This window comes from Callospermophilus lateralis, chromosome 1, assembly GCF_048772815.1.
Source record: "Callospermophilus lateralis isolate mCalLat2 chromosome 1, mCalLat2.hap1, whole genome shotgun sequence".
NCBI lineage: Eukaryota > Metazoa > Chordata > Mammalia > Rodentia > Sciuridae > Callospermophilus > Callospermophilus lateralis.
This window is the reverse complement of record NC_135305.1, coordinates 55989844-56007401: the sequence shown is the minus strand read 5'-3', so window position 1 is coordinate 56007401 and position 17558 is coordinate 55989844. Positions and strand designations below refer to the sequence as shown.

The following is a 17558-nucleotide window of genomic DNA, read 5'->3' as shown; positions in this document are numbered from 1 at the left end:
AGCGTAAAATACAAAAGATTGCTATTTTAGAAAACAAATGACAGTCTTAAATTTGTAATAACTTGTAACTGGTAAGGAAGCATGTGATGGTTGTTCATACCTACTCTTCTCTATTTGAATACTATCTGATTATTTTAATAAGGCTTCCTGTTTGAATTTCTTACCACTTAGGTTTTTTTTCCACTTAATATTCTAAGATCTGAAGGCAAAAGAGTATCTATTAGCTAAGTTTTCGTTAAATTTGTTAATGAAATTTTGTTAGTGACAGATCACATATATGATTATGATCCCAAAAGATTATAAAGGGAAAACTTCTATCATCTAGTATTTTCATTGTATGTTTTCTATGTTTAAATACAAAAACATTTCATTATATTGCAGTTGCCTACAGTAACATGCTGTACACATTGCAGTCTATGATCAATAAGTAGGCTCTGCTCTGCTCTGCCTTGTAGGTTTGTGCAAGTATACTATGTGGTGTTTGCAATAAGGACAAAATAGCTCAGTGATGCGTTTCTCAGAATGTATCCCTGTCATTAAGCAATATGTGACTGTAATTGCTAGTAAAGGTTTTTGTCATACACTGTAAAAAATATTTTTCCTAATGACTATCTTGTTACAGAGTGAAATTTTATGAAATCAGGACTTCAAAATAAAGGTTTTTCTTTCCTTAAGTAATATTTTATGATATACTTATTTAATAGGCAGCATGTACTTTTAAATACATTTTTCATTTTCAAATTTCCTCTCCCTGTTTAAAATCAGCTTGATTATCTTAGCAGTTTTCATGTACATATCTCCCTCATTTTCTGTTATTCTTTTACTTATATTTTATCCAGTCTGGACAATTCATTGTTGCCACATTCTACCCACACTTGCTGAACATGTTTCACCATTTGGAATATTCTTCTCTCCATCTTGATCTTTTAGACTTCTACTATATATAGTAAGGTCCATCTCAAGTACTATTATTTCCATGAAATTTGCTCTTCTACTGTCAAATATAATCTTTCTTTGCATTCTGTCATGGCACTTAACCACATTTTCTTGAACTTAACCACATTTTCCCTTATTTCATTATGATGTTCCTCATCTCTTAGATTGTAATTTATACAAAGAGAGATTGTTAAGTGTTTTTGTAGTTTAGAGTCCTATTAGCAATTAGTATTTTAGGGTTAGTACTTTGTCACGACTCATTAGAGTGACAATTTCAAACACTTTGCAAAATTTCTATTCCACTTCAATCTTTAAACATTTAGCAATTCACTAGACCTTAAGATGTTAACACACCTTTTTGTCTACTACTTTCAAATAAGTTAACTTGGAAATTTCTTATGTTTCTGTTCTACATCTTTGGTTTAATACAGCATAGATGCTGTATTTTCTCTGGCTGGAATGTCTTGGGTTTTTGAAATAACTAAACTCTGAGTCTTGATTATGTCTCATTTACTTTTAAAACATTGTGGTATATTTAAAAGGGAAGAGATTTTTCTCTGGCATTTAAGTTAGTAACACCAGGAATCAGGGTGTTAAAAAAAAAAGGAATCCAGGAACTGGCCACTAAAGATAACTAGTTTATTATTCTGCTAAGATTTAATTATAGTTTGGGGGCAGTATGTAATATAAAGTATATAGCAAAGGATATAATTTTGCTTTTCATTCAGCATACTCTGAAGGCAAATTGTTCAAAGTAAGTATAGATTTAGCAAAAAATATTCTGGACAGATTTATTTTATATTCACAAAATCCTAGTAAGATATTTTTGGTATTTTAGCAATTCACTGCTTTTATTTCTCTTACAGATTGAGTATCCCAAATCTAGAAATTTGAAATGCTACAAAATCTGAATTGGTACTTAAAAATTTCAGGTTTTAGATTTTCAGGTTAGGGATGCCTAACTTTCAGATTACATAAATGCAAATGTTCTTCAAAATTCCAGTCTGAAAATCTTCTGGTCTTAAGTACTTTGAGTAAGGGATACTCAACCTATACCGTTTTCTTTCACTGTTTCCTCTGTACACCAAATTTGACTCTTCCTTACTCCTTGTTTACATTTTTTTTTTTTTTTTTTTGGTATCAGCACAGTGAATACACAAGCTCTAAAATCTTTTAAGTCACCTTTAGTCTTGATATACAGATTTATCTTCAAAAGCTGTATTTATTTTTCCTTTAAAATGTCTCTTTGGTGTATTTTTTCCTCTTTTCACGTCTACAAACCCAGTCTAAGCTATCATTATCTCATGGTAGTACAATAATTATCTTTTTTTATTTTTTATCTTTTTATTTTTAAAAATATTTTATCTTTACCCCTTCAATCCATTATGCACTTGGATATCAGATTCCCTATAAATATCACTTTTGTATCCTTTCTATGCTCAGAAATAAGGATTTTCATTAATAGTAAAGAGCAAATATAGTATTTAAGTCAGAATTGTAAAGTCTGACTTTTTCAATAAGCCTTCCATGACCTGCTTTGATATTATTTTAGCCAATCCTTTGTCACACTACTTTTCAATAGGTAAGAGTGATAGTATATTAATTTTTCCTTGAACTTGGCAATTTCTTCCCATTTCATGCATTCTTAGTTTTTTTGTACTCCCAGGATTGTATTTCTTTCATTTGTTCATCTGTCTGGATATATGCATTCTCAAAGTCCACCTAACTTTTTCAAGGTTGCTCTTTTCTAGTATATTGCCTACATACAGATTTAACACTTAAATTTATGTTCAGATCTATCTAGCTATCTCTAGGTTTATTTTTGTTAGTCTCTCTAGATAGACTTTACACTTTGGGATGAAGAATTAACAAGATAGTAATTAAGTCTTAAGTAACTCAAGATCTTGAATTAGTGTGGCCTCAGTAAATATTTATTGAATAAATGCACTTCTGTTTACCACAGAACTTACTATTTAAGCCGCATTAAGGGTTCAAATATTTCTTGCTAGCTAGTTGACTGAGAGAATTATAATTATAACATTTCTCTCCCAAACATCTCATCATTTTAACCAAATTATTACAGCATTTCTAATATCTTACCAATTTTTTCACAAAATTCTTTACAATTGTAATATTTATTTATTTATAGTTGCCATTGGACCTTTATTTTATTTATTGATGCGCAGTGCTGAGAATCAAACCAAGTGCCTCACACATGCTAGGAAAGCACTCTGCCACTGAGCCACAGCCCCAGCCCTGTAATATTTATTTATTTATTTAAAAAAAATTTTTTTAGTTATACATGGGCACAATATCTTTGTTTATTTATTTTTATGTGGTGCTGAGGATCGAACCCAGGGTCCCACACATAAGAGGCGTGTGCTCTACTGTTGAGCCACAACCCCAACCCCTTTAATATTTATTTTTAATTAGAAATTACAAGTATGTGCTACTGCACCCAGCATATTTTTTTTGAGTTTTTAGTTTCCACACAAAAACATAAAAGTTGTACATATTCATGGTATACCATGTAATGTTTGACATAAGTATACATGTGTAAAGTTTAAATCAACATTTGTCATTTCTTTGTGGTGAAAACTTTCAAAACCTCTTCTTCAAGCTTTTTGAAATGTACATTAAATAATTGAGTCTGTGGTTACCATACTATGCAAGAGTTATGGTTATAATATTGAGAACATAGAATATTTGGAAAGTTTTATCTGATCATCATATATACATACTTTTATATTCTAAATACTCTGCATTATATTTTGTGATAGAATAACATTCTAGTACATTTATTTACTTCAAATTCTCCAAGTTTTACTGGTTATCAATTTTTTTCCCTTAACTATAATACTTCAGTGAACCAGTTGATTCTTAATTATATCCAGCTTTTAAAACAACTAACCCAGAATTCCATGCTTATTTTAGGCCTTTCGTGAAGGATCTAGAAAGTCATCAAGAGTTAAGGTAAATACATTACATTTAAGGAGTTTATTTAAGTGGCTGCTTGTCTTTTTGCTCTCTTCATTGTACACCATTTCATCACTTATCTTACAAGAAGTGGGACTTAGAATTCTAATTGAATTAATAAATCACTGTTGTTGTTTATTAATACTATGGAAACATTAATCAAAGGGGGTGGTGGCAGGGTAGGGTGGTACAAGCCTATAATTTCAGCAACTCTGGAAGCTGAGGCAGGAGAATTGCAAATTGGAGGCCAACTGTGGTAGCTTAGTAAGACCCTGTTTCAAAATAAGAAGAAAGAAAGAATTGGGGATGCAGCTTAGTGGTTTTGATCCTCAGTACCCCCTCCAATTGTATATTTATAATTTCTAATAGTAAAATTGGAGTAATTGGAATTTTATTTATCACTGCATTTTATGTCTCCCATAGTACTTTATATTCGTTTTCTATACACATGAATACAGAATCACATTTGGGAAATTGAGATTTTACTTTTGCATAGTTTGATTCTTAAGGTAGTCAAGTCAGCTGTACCATAAAAGCAGGAGTCTCACTATGTAAATACAAACTAGTCACATGTACCTTAAATTAATTAGAACACAGTCTCCTTGCTGAGAGCAACTCTCTTCTTTTGGCTTCTAAAATCTAGATTTTTGTTGGGTCACAGAGGTAGCTATATAGTGTTATTAAAGCTTTCTGGGTTAGGTAGTAAAGATAACAAGTTTCTTTTTTAAAAAAATATTCATTTTTTAGTTGTAGTTGGTCACAATACCTTTATTTCACTTATTTATTTTTATGTGGTGCTGAGGATTGAACACAGGGTCCCATGCATGCGAGGCGAGTGCTCTACCGCTGAGCCACAACCCCAGCCCCAGGATAACAAGTTTCTTAAATAGTTGAACATTAAATAGGATGTGGGAATTGTGTTATAGTATATTTTTTGTCCCATGGTATAAAGCATAATAATTATTCGTTATGTCATGTTTCTAGAAAACACATCATGAAACTATCATTTTTATCTCAAGAATATTACAACATGGTGTCATTCAGCATATGCAAGTCCCACATTTCATAAAATATTCTTTATATGATAAAGTTGAAGATTTATATTTTATTCTATTAACTTGAACTTTAGGAATTTTCTCTGACAGAATAAAGAGATCTGAAAAGTTTTTTGATTAGTTACTGGCAAATCTTATTACCTCAGTGCTAGGCTTCATGAGGAAGGAACATTTTTTATTTTACTGAAATACTTTCCTTTAGTACATAAAGAGGTGAATTAGGAATGCACAAATTTTTCAAATTATTTGTGAATATTAGAAAATATATTTTAACTTGAAGATCGTGTTTGAAAGTCATTACAATTCAAATAAATAATTCTGTAGTAAACTTTATAAAGTTCAAGATATATAAAGTTCAAATGTGGCAGGATAATTTCTGGTCTTTTTGCTTGGATCAATTTAGAAAGCTAAACGTTTTCCAGTCTATATTAATTTTTAATGTATGTTGCCATTAATTCTGTTTATGTTTGTGTATGTAACTACTTAAGTTCAAACAGTAATACTTACTTTGCTGTGATTTTAGGGTTCAGCTCCAGAAATTGATCCTTCATCTGATGGTTCAAATTTTGGATGGGAGACAAAAATCAAAGCATGGATGGATCGATATGAAGAGGCAAACAATAACCAATATAGTGAGGGTGTCCAGAGGGAGGCACAAAGAATAGCTCTTAGATTAGGCAGTGGAAATGATAAAAAAGACATAAATAAATCAGAATTGAACACCAACAATTTACTCTTCAAACCTCCTGTAGAGGTAAATATATTGTCAAAAAAATTTTAAAAACCCTTTTTATGCTATATATCTTCAGTTAGACTGAAAGCAACCAAGTGTAATTCATGTCAACATATACTCTGATTTTAGAGCCATATACAAAAGAATAAAAAAATTCTGAAATCTGCCAAAGATTTGCCTCCTGATGCACTTATCATTGAATACAGAGGGAAGTTTATGTTGAGAGAACAGTTTGAAGCAAATGGATATTTCTTTAAAAGGTATCTTTATTTTTTCCTCACATGTTCCTTTTTTTGTAGTTAAATATTCTATTTATGGATATTTAGATGCTCTGATTATATGTATTTTTTTTCCTGACATGATCATTTCAGTATTAAAGTGTAGTGTGGTTGACTAGTGTGACTAATATAACTTTTGAACTGTGATAACATCCACCAAAGAAAAACACAAAGATGTTTCTCAGTTTCTTACCAATCTTTGCCTTGTTGAAAATTTTAAAATTGTTCACTTGAAAGAAAAATCAAGGGGCTGGGATTGTAGCTCTGTGGTCGAATGCTTGCCTAGCATGAGAGGGGCTGGATTCTATCCTCAGCACCACATAAAAATAAATGAATAAAAAGGGTATTGTGTTCATATACAACTACAAATATTTTTTTAAAAAGATAAGACCAAAATAGTTTGGATCTATAGGATATTAGTTAAGAATTCTGATTACCTGATAGTACCAGGAATCCTTTCTATGGTAGACCTGTGCTAATTCCTTGTAACATAATTACTAGCACCTGAAAATACCATGGTGACCACAGGCAAATCTTCTTCCTCTTTTATTTAAGACAGTGTTAGATTTGATTCCTATATTATTGCCACCACTTTAGCTTTGGTGGCATTGGAATGGTTTTGGCGGCCTCTTATGTCATTTGGGGTTCTTGTGGAATTAATGTCTTTTAATAGTCATCGTTTCCTTGAAGTTTAGAATTATGTTCCTATCTTTAGGGGGATAACATTGCCAATACATGTCTTACAATCTTCATTTTTGTTTGGAACTTGAGTTTTTTAAAAGATGCCTAAGAATCTTTCCCTATTACATCAGATTTTATCTGAAATTCGAATAGTTTTAAATATACCAAGAAATATGGACTTTAAAAGCATGGAATTAGGAGGTAAGGATGGGGCTCAGTAGTAGAGTGTTCAAGGCCCTGGGTTCAGTCACCAGTGCCAACCCCACAAAAGCATGGAATTAGAATCTTTCTGTAAAGGCAGTGGTCACTCTATCTTTGTAAATAATTTCTACCTCAAATTAATTGCCTTTTAACTTAGGTAAGATTATAGGGACAGTTGAAAATCTCATTAGTATAAAGTAACAAGGGGAGGAAGGTTCTGTAGTCAAGACTAATTATTTAAAATTTTCACTAAGCTGGGTACCTTGGCACACACCTGTAATCCCAGAGACTTGTAAGGCTGAGGCAGGAGGATCACAAGATCAAGGTCAATCTCGGCAATTTAGCAAGGCCTTAAGTAATTTAGCTAGACCCTGTCTCAAAAAGGGCTGGGGATGTCACTCAGTATGGAGCATCCCTGGATTCTATCCTTAATACCAAAATAAACATATAATACTTATTGTCTTTTTTTGAAATTTCATAAGTTTTTTAAAAAATCCATTCTTTGAATAGCAACTTCAGATTGTTATATACAAAAATGTTAATACCTTATAAATTTTCTTTCTCTGTAGACCATACCCTTTTGTTTTATTCTACTCAAAATTTCATGGGCTAGAAATGTGTGTTGACGCAAGAACTTTTGGGAATGAGGCTCGATTCATCAGGCGTTCTTGTACACCCAATGCAGAAGTAAGCTTACTGAAATCTTTTGGGAAGTGTTGTGTGGAATTTGAACATTAAGTAAAAAAGTCTAATAGTTTAGAATACTTCAATTCTTGATGTATTTTGCTCAGCGTCTTCCTGTTGTAAAAATTTAGGTGATAACAAATTATACATTGAAGAAATTGTGATGTTTCTTATAAGAGGGAATATTGGACTTTTTAAATCCTAGAAAGTCTATTTAATGGCTAAATGTGCTATGATTTTATCACGTTAGATGATAAAGCTAAAATAGATTGTATGTTACTATAAAATTTTTAATGCTCTATTTTAGGGTGGAATATAAAATACTTTTGTTTTCTATATGCCAAAATACACATTTTTAATTTTATAATTACATTTTTAGCTGGAATATTATAAGTTTTGGAGCCAGTTTCGCCTTCTCTGTGGCTTATTAGTTTTGCAACTTTATCCATGCCTTATATTTATCTATCAAAATGTATTATCAAGAAATAAAAGTATTGTGCAAAATATCTAGAACAGTGTGTGTCACACAGTGTTAGCTGTACCATTATTGCAATTCCTCAAAACTAAAATGCTATCACTTGTAAGACTACCAATTTCAGACATGCTAAAAGAAAAAAAATATGCATTAGAAAATACAGTTATAGTTTTATTTTTTGTTTTGGATGCCACATGGTAGTCTGTGGGGTGGGCAGATTGGTTGAAGGCATTGATGTACTTTTGAAAAATCTTCCCAGTTGGTAACCAATGATCAATAAGTCTTAATAATTAATGGTACTTTTCCAAGTTGTGATTATAATGTACTTAATAGCTTTGCAACTTGCAGGAGAAGGTGCTTTTAAAGATAGAAAATGGTTTACAGATGTGTTAAATTATTCTTTTAACAGGTGAGGCATGAAATTGAAGATGGAACTATACATCTTTACATTTATTCTATACAAAGTATTCCAAAGGGTACTGAAATTACTATCGCCTTTGATTTTGATTATGGGAATTGGTAAGTTCAAGTTGGTAAATAAATCATCTGTTGCTTCAAAGTAGTTCTTTAATGTTCATGTAATAATTTAGGTATTATTATTGCTTTTATAACTTATTTATCATGAGGCAGTTAAAAAGTACTTGAAAATAAGCATTTTGGTATTAGCTTTCATTATTGTTGTTTAAACATTTACACTGTATAATTACTAATGCTAATTTCAGCAATATGCTATTGACTTTATTAGGTTAGAATTTTTTTCTTCACTTTCTTGTATTTTAGGGGTTACGATTTTAGTTTTACAATTTATTTGGCTAAGCGGATGAATAATTTCTAATTTGCCTCTCAAGACAAAAAAAAAATTGCATCAAATTTTCTTTGTGGTGCAAATTGAAAGGGTTTGTAGAAGAACCTCTAAGAAACATGTTCTGAAACACTAAGAAAGAAACGTGCTTTGAGTTAAAAACTTTAAATTTAAAAATTTTAATATACAAATATGAATACAAATCCATGTACTTCACAGACTAATAGAACACTATCCATTGAAGCCTCTTAGATTTAGCAGATTGTATCACCCTTCTTTACATTTCTTTAACATTTTGTGGTTTTTATGTCATCAGTAGTATTTAGAATTTTGTGTTATCTTTAAATTTTATGTTCATTGTAACCTACTACTTTCTTCTGCATTCTATCTTTTCTCTTTCATTACATGAGATAAAACTACACTGTTGTATGTAGGCTCTAGTTCATTTATTTTTCACTGCTTATGGCTTTTCTCTCTTCCATTACTGATGGATCTTTTTATTTATCACAATATGTTTCTGTGGCTTTTTGAACATGTATGCATTTGTACATGTTCTCTCTGTGGTAGGGAGAATGCACAGAATGTTTCAGAATGTGTAGACTCAGTTTTTAACCAAAAGTGAATTAGTGAATTGCTTTCCAAAGAAACTTTTTTTTTTTTTTAATTCTTTCCTAAGCAGTTTAGTTCCTTTCTAATCCTTTAGTAAGGATTTAGAAATTGTATGTTTTATAACTCATTAATATTTTTGAGTCTGAGAACTATTAATAAATTTTAATATTGCAATTACTGTCCAAAATTTAAAGATACCATTTCACATGGATTAGTAAAAATTTTTAATCTTTACATTTTTATTTACCATTTTCTTTGATTATTTGTGACCAAATATCTTTTTCTTTCATTCTTTTTTTTTTCCTTTCCCTTTTCTGTTTTGTTGGTGCTGGGGATTTAACTCTTGTCTTGTGCATACTAAGCACGTACTCTTCTACTGAGCTCCACCCAGCTCCCAACTATCTTCTTATGTGTTACCATTTGGACTTCCTCTTGCTAATTGCCTAATCATATCATCTGACCCTTTCTCTGCTGTGCAGTCTTTTTCTGTGTTCATACTTTATATATTCTGTAGCCTTTTGGGTTATAAGCATCTCAGTTCATTTTTCTGTATTTTTAAAAAACTGTGTTATGTGCTTTTTAAATGCAGATTTTTAAACAATGTCCATTATGTTTTCTCTCAATGTGAAATTCCTTTTCCGTCAGTATTCATCTCTAATAATTATTGGAAACAGATGTATCATAATAATTTCAGCTTTTCTTTTTTAAGTCCTTTCTGCCCCTAGAAGGTCGAAAATTTAACATAAAGACTCTTTCCATATCAATTTGGGAGATTGTACATCTCATTGAGATTAAGAATATAAATTTTCCATAATCTGTTTTCAAATCCTAGCCCGGTTATTTATGATCTTAGACCAGTGTGTTCAGCTCTCTGTGCACCATTATCTCAAGTATGAGAATAATAATAATTCTCTCCTAACAGGAATGTTTGAAGATTTAATGAGCTAACACATGTAAACAAACCATTTAAAACAGTTTCTGGCACAAAGTAACTGCTTGATTAACATATCTGATTGGGCATGTTATAATCCCCATAATTTAGGAATTTGAGGCATGAGGATCTCAAGTTCAAGATCAGCCGCAGCAATTTAGCAAGACTGTCTCAAAATTAAAAAACCAAAACAAAAATCCAGGCTGAGGATATAGCTTAGTAGTGACAGAGTACCCCTGGATTCAATCCCCAGTACCATAGAAAAAAATATACATACATATGTAAATAAGTAAATAAAAGCTGTTGCTATCATTAAAGAAACCTGGTTATTGAAATAATTCTTTAGAGTATACAAACTAGTTAAGTTTTAGTGTTTTTATACCTGGCATGTTTTTTATTTAGGTCAAATTTCAAGTCAGTATTTTATAACACTCTGGGATTACTGAAGAAATTATGGGTTTTACTTTAATGTTAATTTGTATAATTAACAGTATCATTTTACTTTAAAAGACTCAAGAGTTTTAATTCATTTTTTTTCATTTTATATATTATAAGACCCAGTTGGTAGTCCAAATTCAACATTTGTTATGAGAAAATAATATTTCTTTTGTGATAGTAGTCAGAAATACAAATTAGTTGAAAAGTTTAAGATTAAAGTCAATGATTATATATAATTTTGTGGAAGTTGCATCTTAAAATGAATAAGAAATTGCCCAATTTTGTTTAATATCTTGAATAAATATTTATTTTGATATCGTTTCAGTAAGTACAAGGTGGATTGTGCCTGCCTCAAAGACAATCTAGAGTGCCCTGTTCTGAAACGTAGTTCTGAATCCACGGAAAATATCAACAGTGGTTATGAGACCAGAAGGAAAAAAGGAAAAAAAGACAAAGATATTTCAAAAGAAAAAGATACACAAAATCAGAATATTACTTTGGATTGTGATGGTACAGTCAACAAAATAAAGAGTCCAGAAACAAAACAGAGAAAGCTTTCTCCCCTGAGATTATCAGTATCAAATAATCAGGTATCAAACTCTACTGATTCTTAATGAAGTTAATTTGTCATATTTTTGCCCTTTTTAAATGTAAAGTTTCTTAACAATTTTTAAGTCCATTTTGATGTTTAGTGAAGTGTAAATACAAGTTCTGTTACTATATATGCAACATTTGTTAAAAATTATTAAGAGCTGGGCATGTGATCCCAGCTGTTCAGGAGGATGAGGCAGGAGGAACCAAGGGCAGGCTGAGCAACTTGTCTTAAAACATAAAAACAAAAAAAGGACTGGGGATGTGGCTTAGTGATTAAGCACCCCTGGGTTCAATCCCTGGTACTAAAAAAAGAAATAGCCAACAAATCTCTGCAGAATTGAAGACAAGATTTTTCCCAGTCTAGAAAATTAGTGAATCCAGCTAGTGCTTTATGAGAATTTGGGCTTATACTTCTTCCCCATCAGGAAATATGTGTTCAAAATAGAGATTAGGTTAAGAAATGTTTTGCTCATTAAGGGGCCCTATATTCTAATAATTTCCCTTAAGTTTTAAATCGAAAATTTACCTAGTGCTTCATATTTGCAGGTTTTGTGAAAATTTTGTTTGGGGAAGAATATAAACAAAAGTCCATGCTATTGAGTTTATGAATAGAACTTTAGAAAGCAAAATTATTTGATGGCATTCAAGAAAGCAGTTTTAAGATGGCTTGTAATTTTTATGTTTAGTTGTGGTTAAAAGACTTTTAAACAGTTTGATGTCAAGAGTTTATAGATGGAGTAACAGTTTCTTTATATAAGAAGTCATTTCCATCTTTCAGGAACCAGATTTTATTGATGATATAGAAGAAAAAACTCCTATTAGCAATGAAGTAGAAATGGAATCAGAGGAGCAGATTGCAGAAAGGAAAAGAAAGATGGTAAGTTGGGAAGCCATTAGTTGCTTAATGTTATGGTATTGGCTTAGTGACAGCTACTCTTTCTGTTGTTGCCTTTCCATGGGGCTCTCACACTTTTCTTTGAAGTTAGCAAATTTGGGGCACATGATGTGCCATTGAGTATTTTTATTTGGCTTTGTCATTACCATTTAAGTAAATTTCACTAATTCTTTGTATTTTTACTGGTGCTCCTTAGACATTTTAAAATGTATGGGCTTTTAGAAATTGTATGTTTTAGAAATCATTAATATTTTTGAGTCTGAGAACTATTAATAAATTTTAATATTGCAATTACCGTCCAAAATTTCTTTCATTAATGTATCCTTTATCTTAATGATTTGATGTTTAACAATAGATCTTTAAGCTTTTTAATAGTACCAAATAAATGGCTTATGCAGAGCTAAAACAAAAACCTACCACTGGTTTGGTAGCTGTTTCTGTTTTATACTGTTATAAAATAACATAAATAAGGTCTTCATTAAAATCAGTTTAGGATTTATATCCTTTGTACTATTTATTTGCAGTTATTTTGTCAGCATAAAAACTAGGACAAGAAATATCCTAAAATTTTAGTGGTAAATAGTTAACTTTATCATTGTATACTTTTTAAGATTTGAAATTAACTATACACACCAACTAATGATCTTCCCCATTCCATTTACTTGTCTCATTTAATGTTCTAGGGGTTTTCAATACTGTTCTCCACGTAATCTCAGGTGTTACATGTTGGGGTGGGGTCTTTGTAGACTTGCTTACTGCACATCCATTCTGTCACCACAGTGGCCATCTTTCTATGCTGTGTTAATTCTGTGCTTTCTATTGTAAAAGCAACACAGAACTGTTTTCTAGCCTTGGAATTTTAGAATCACTTGTCCGTTGAGACCGGGTAGTATTAGAGATAGAAGAAAAATACAGGTGAAAATTTGGAGTCTGGTTATAAAGGAGGAGTTCCTGGAAATATCTAAGGTTATTTTGAATCTTTTAAAAATAAAAATATTTTTTAGTTGTAGTTGGACACAATACCTTTATTTTTATGTAGCATTGAGGATCGAACTCAGCGCCTGGCATGTGCTAGGCGAGTGTTCTACTGCTGAGCCACAAATTCTCTAAAGCCCTTTCTTGACTATTGATCTTTAGTATTGTTTTGTCCATTCCCCAATTGCTTGTATTTCTATAAGTCATGTAGGAACTTTTAGGAGACCAATTTAGAGTATCAATGATTTTCTTAAAAGGGCATGTGTTTCATAGGAAGAGCATTTTTTACAAATGCCTTAATAATTTTGAAAAATATCTGAATTTTTGTTCTATGTTCATACAGTATTTTTATTCAGATAACATTCTCTGAAAGATTTGACTATGGAGCTATTTTTAAAAAGTTAACTTATCCCTCAGTGCTGAGAATAATAGTAGAACTTAGAACATTTCCAGATCCCAGAAAAAAATTGAATATTCTTTTGATGTTAAACTTCAATGAGAAAAAATATATGCTTAATCATGATTACCTTTTGGTTCTGATTTAGCTTATTAGCATGCTGTATTAATATAGAATAATTCTTCAAAGTTTTTATATTAATTTGAGTTAGCATATTCATCTGCCTTTAAGATGACTGTGAAGATGGAAAACTTGAAAAGTATGTTTATAACTGAAAGGACATAAAACAAAACTTAAATTTTTTTCTTTGGATCTTCAGTCCTCAAAGTCATTCACTCTTATTTCTTACTGTATAATTCAAATTTAACGTTTGAATTATAAATTTTTGGATTTAATCAAATAACACAGAACCACACATTCTAAGGTTCTCAAGCAATTAATATGGTTTTTCCTTACAGGGTGCATTTAGTTTTGAAAATTTTGGTATGATTCAACCTTTATTTTTTCTAGTCTTTGCCATTTATAAGGTTAGATTACACCTAGTAGTTGGAACTGGAGAGTTATATGATAATTCTGTTTGGGGGATCAACATAGGCTGTATTTTCGGAGTGGGCTATAGGGAGATAGGGTTGGCTATAAACGGTACAAAATGTTCAATGAAGGTTTCATTATGTGATTAGGATACATGACCCTTTTCATTCTCAGTTCTATTTCCCCTCACATCTCCTTTGATGTTTTGTAATGTTCTTTTATTAACATTTTTCTTTTTTCATCCATTATATTGTGTGTTTCCCCTTTGAACAAAGCAAACTCGTGCCTAAATTGTATGGAACTGAATGGATGGTTAGTGTCCATTTCCTCTTATCTGGCAAGAGATATTAGGAGGAGGTCGTACATTCTAGGCTTGCTCTGCCACTGAACCGGATCACCAGCCCTTGACAGACTTCTTTGATGGGGAGTTTGAAATGGCTTGGGAAATTTTGAGCCCATTTAAGCTGTGGCCCTGGAAAATACAGTAGAATACTCACTTGATTCCAAAGCTGAAGTACTACAGAGTAGGCTCTCTTTTTGGTACATGTTAAGGTAGGATTAGGGGGCCATAATTAGATGGAGAGAGCAGGTAAAAGGGGAAGGAAAACATGCCTTTAATTCAACAAGCAGTCATTTTTAAAGTGGCAAACCTTTTGAAGAATTTAAACAAAGATGCTTTTCCTCATTTTTAATTATATCAATAAAACATATTTCTGAAATAATTTTCTGTAAGCACCTTCTTAATATATTTTGGAGTACAGTCTTGGTGTAGTACTTGATTATTATAATGAGATTGCCTAAACTGGAGTTCATGGAAGTTGATTGAGGGTGGTCTTCACATTAAAAGGACAGAAATTTGAGAAACAGTGTAAGACTATTAAAGGATAATCATATAGCTAGGATCATCTAGATTTAATTGTTTTATTTCACTAGAACATGTGTACCCCAAGGGAAAGAATTTGTACTTTTATTCATTGTCATAGCCCTGACTCCTAGACAGGGAAAAGTACCTAGCTTTTTAAAATATAGTTCATGACAGCCATTTACAGAGAGATGGGTTCATGAATGTGAATTACATGAAGCTTATAGCCTAGGTGATGCTCTGTAAGATGTGTCCGGGATTCCCCACAATTTTCTCAGCTCTTGTCCTTCACTGGAGAAAGTATTCCATAAAAGTCTAATTTGTTAAAGAGTGCTTTTAGCTAGTTGGGTTTAGTAAACCTTATCTCTAACCTTTAAGATTCCCAGTATATGTAGTATTTTCCAAAACTCTCTTTGTATACTCTTGGAATTTTTTGTGGGTGATACCTGACATCCCACAGATTTTTATTATTCAGACACACACACACTCTGGGAAAATACTGTTATTCAGAATCTATGCTCTTACTACTAATGCCTTTGTAAAACATAGTGAGAGGAAGGTAATTTGTTGCAAGAAAAGTCATCTCTTGACAGGTCTGTGGTGGGTATCACCTAAATCACTGTTTTCTTCTTAGAGCATGCATAAAGTGATGTTGATTAATAATTTTCTAAGTTTCTCTCATCATAGCGATTAGGAATTGTATTTCTCAAGATGAGTAATAAATATCATGGTACTGAATAGTAAGAGAGGACCAATTTGTTTTATAGGTATTCTGTACAAACAAAATGAGGGTTTTTTGCCTTAGGTGCTTTATAATAAATTTGATTCTCAAAATCCTTTGAATGCTTCCAGTTATGTTTTCACATAAGTGACACATTTTATAGAATATACATGCCCATTTCTTAGTGGTTTAATAAAAATGTGAATTGTCTGCTATATACACCAAGTGCCATTTAAGGTACTAGCTAAGCAAAAAATGACAAGGTTACTGCTCTGGTGAAGCTTTCATGAAGGATGGGGTGCAACTAATCATCACTGTCAAAAGAGGAAACAGCACCAAGTGTAAATTGTCACATGATAGAACAAATGGAGATACCACACAAGCCATAGTCTCTCAGTTGCTGTTTAAAAGTAGGAAGTAGGAAGTTTTTTTTTCTGAGTAAGGAGTCTCATTTTAATACCACATAGTAGGTTAATTTGGTAGGTGGGCTCTGTCTTTCCATTTCTTTGAAAAGCTTTTTTTTTTTTCTTTCATTTTTCTTTTAACTTAAAACTTGTTTATTTTGAAATTTTCCATTTCACTTTGGTCCAAGGATACTAAAAACTAAGTAAAGCAAAACCAGAGGTATGGGAAGACTGCTTTCTAGCCACTGTGAAACACCAGGCAGTTTCTCTAGGGTCAAGTCTCATACTCTACATTCTGGATGCCACCAACCCAGAGAACTATTTTCGGTGCCCAGCATCTGTTTTAATTTTTTATTTTAAAGAAAAGCCACTTCCTCCTAGTAGCAGTTCAGAAAACAATTAGGAGTTCTTAGGTGGCTTTCTTCCTTTTTTATTTTTCCTTAGTTCTTAGACCCAACTACCAGCAAATTACCCTCTAAGGCTACTTAATAGCATTCACAAGTGTTTAAAATTAATTATAATACTTTATTCAGTAAAGTTAATTTTTTTAGTTGCTATACTGTACATTTTAATTCTTGTTTTTTATTATATAGTCTTGAGTCATGTGGACTTTAGGCATTCCCTATCTACTGAGCAGGAAACTCAGATTAATCTAAGAATTATACGTCATGGGCTGGGGTTGTGGCTCAGTGGTGGAGCACTTGGCTGGCATGTGTGAGGCACTAGGTTCAATTCTCAGCACCATACACAAATAAATGAATAATGGTTCATCAATGTCTAAAAAAAATTATGTCTGTTACAAAAATTAATTACATTCCATTTTTACTACAATGTGCTTATACTTTAAAATGTATATAATTGAAATAAAAATTTCCCAATACCCACACCTCAACTAATAGGGATATTATGAAGCAGACTTTTTTGTTCTGTTTATAAGAAATTATAATACTCATATTTACTGTTATGAATAATGATCAGATGAAACACATGGGAGATTCCATGTACTTCAAGCAGTAACACCTAACACTTGGCATTAACAATATGTCAAAAGTTAGCAGTTTCCTGAAAGTAACCCCTCACCTCTTTTTTCGAAAGTAACCCTATCTAATTCTATTTCAGGATCTATCAGTTCCCATGGCTTGAAATGAATTATGGTTACAGAATATAGCATCACATTAGTAACCCTGTGTGATTAATATAATCTGAACTGTATCTATCACAGGTTTTAGGAGCTATGGGCAGTTGATTAGTATTAGTATCTATAATTATCTATAACTACCTCAGCTTTATTTATAAGTTATTTTTCAATCAGATTTTGAAATGGGTGACAAACTGGAAGTTTGTCACCAAACTTCCAAACTTCCAGTTATTTATTTTTAA

General features: G+C 31.7%; 1 protein-coding gene across 6 annotated transcripts in view; it reads left to right on the top strand.

Annotated features, from left to right (window-relative positions):
• The window catches only part of Kmt2e (lysine methyltransferase 2E (inactive)), a 93665-nt gene that overhangs the window by 61262 nt on the left and 14845 nt on the right, over positions 1–17558 (top strand). For all 6 annotated transcript variants that reach the window (XM_076834773.2, XM_076834798.2, XM_076834779.2 and 3 more), the window contains 7 exons: positions 3871–3909; positions 5491–5721; positions 5830–5960; positions 7430–7547; positions 8429–8538; positions 11125–11389; positions 12172–12270. In XM_076834773.2, the coding sequence (XP_076690888.1) occupies positions 3871–3909; positions 5491–5721; positions 5830–5960; positions 7430–7547; positions 8429–8538; positions 11125–11389; positions 12172–12270 (993 nt within the window). The remainder of the gene's footprint in view (positions 1–3870; positions 3910–5490; positions 5722–5829; positions 5961–7429; positions 7548–8428; positions 8539–11124; positions 11390–12171; positions 12271–17558) is intronic.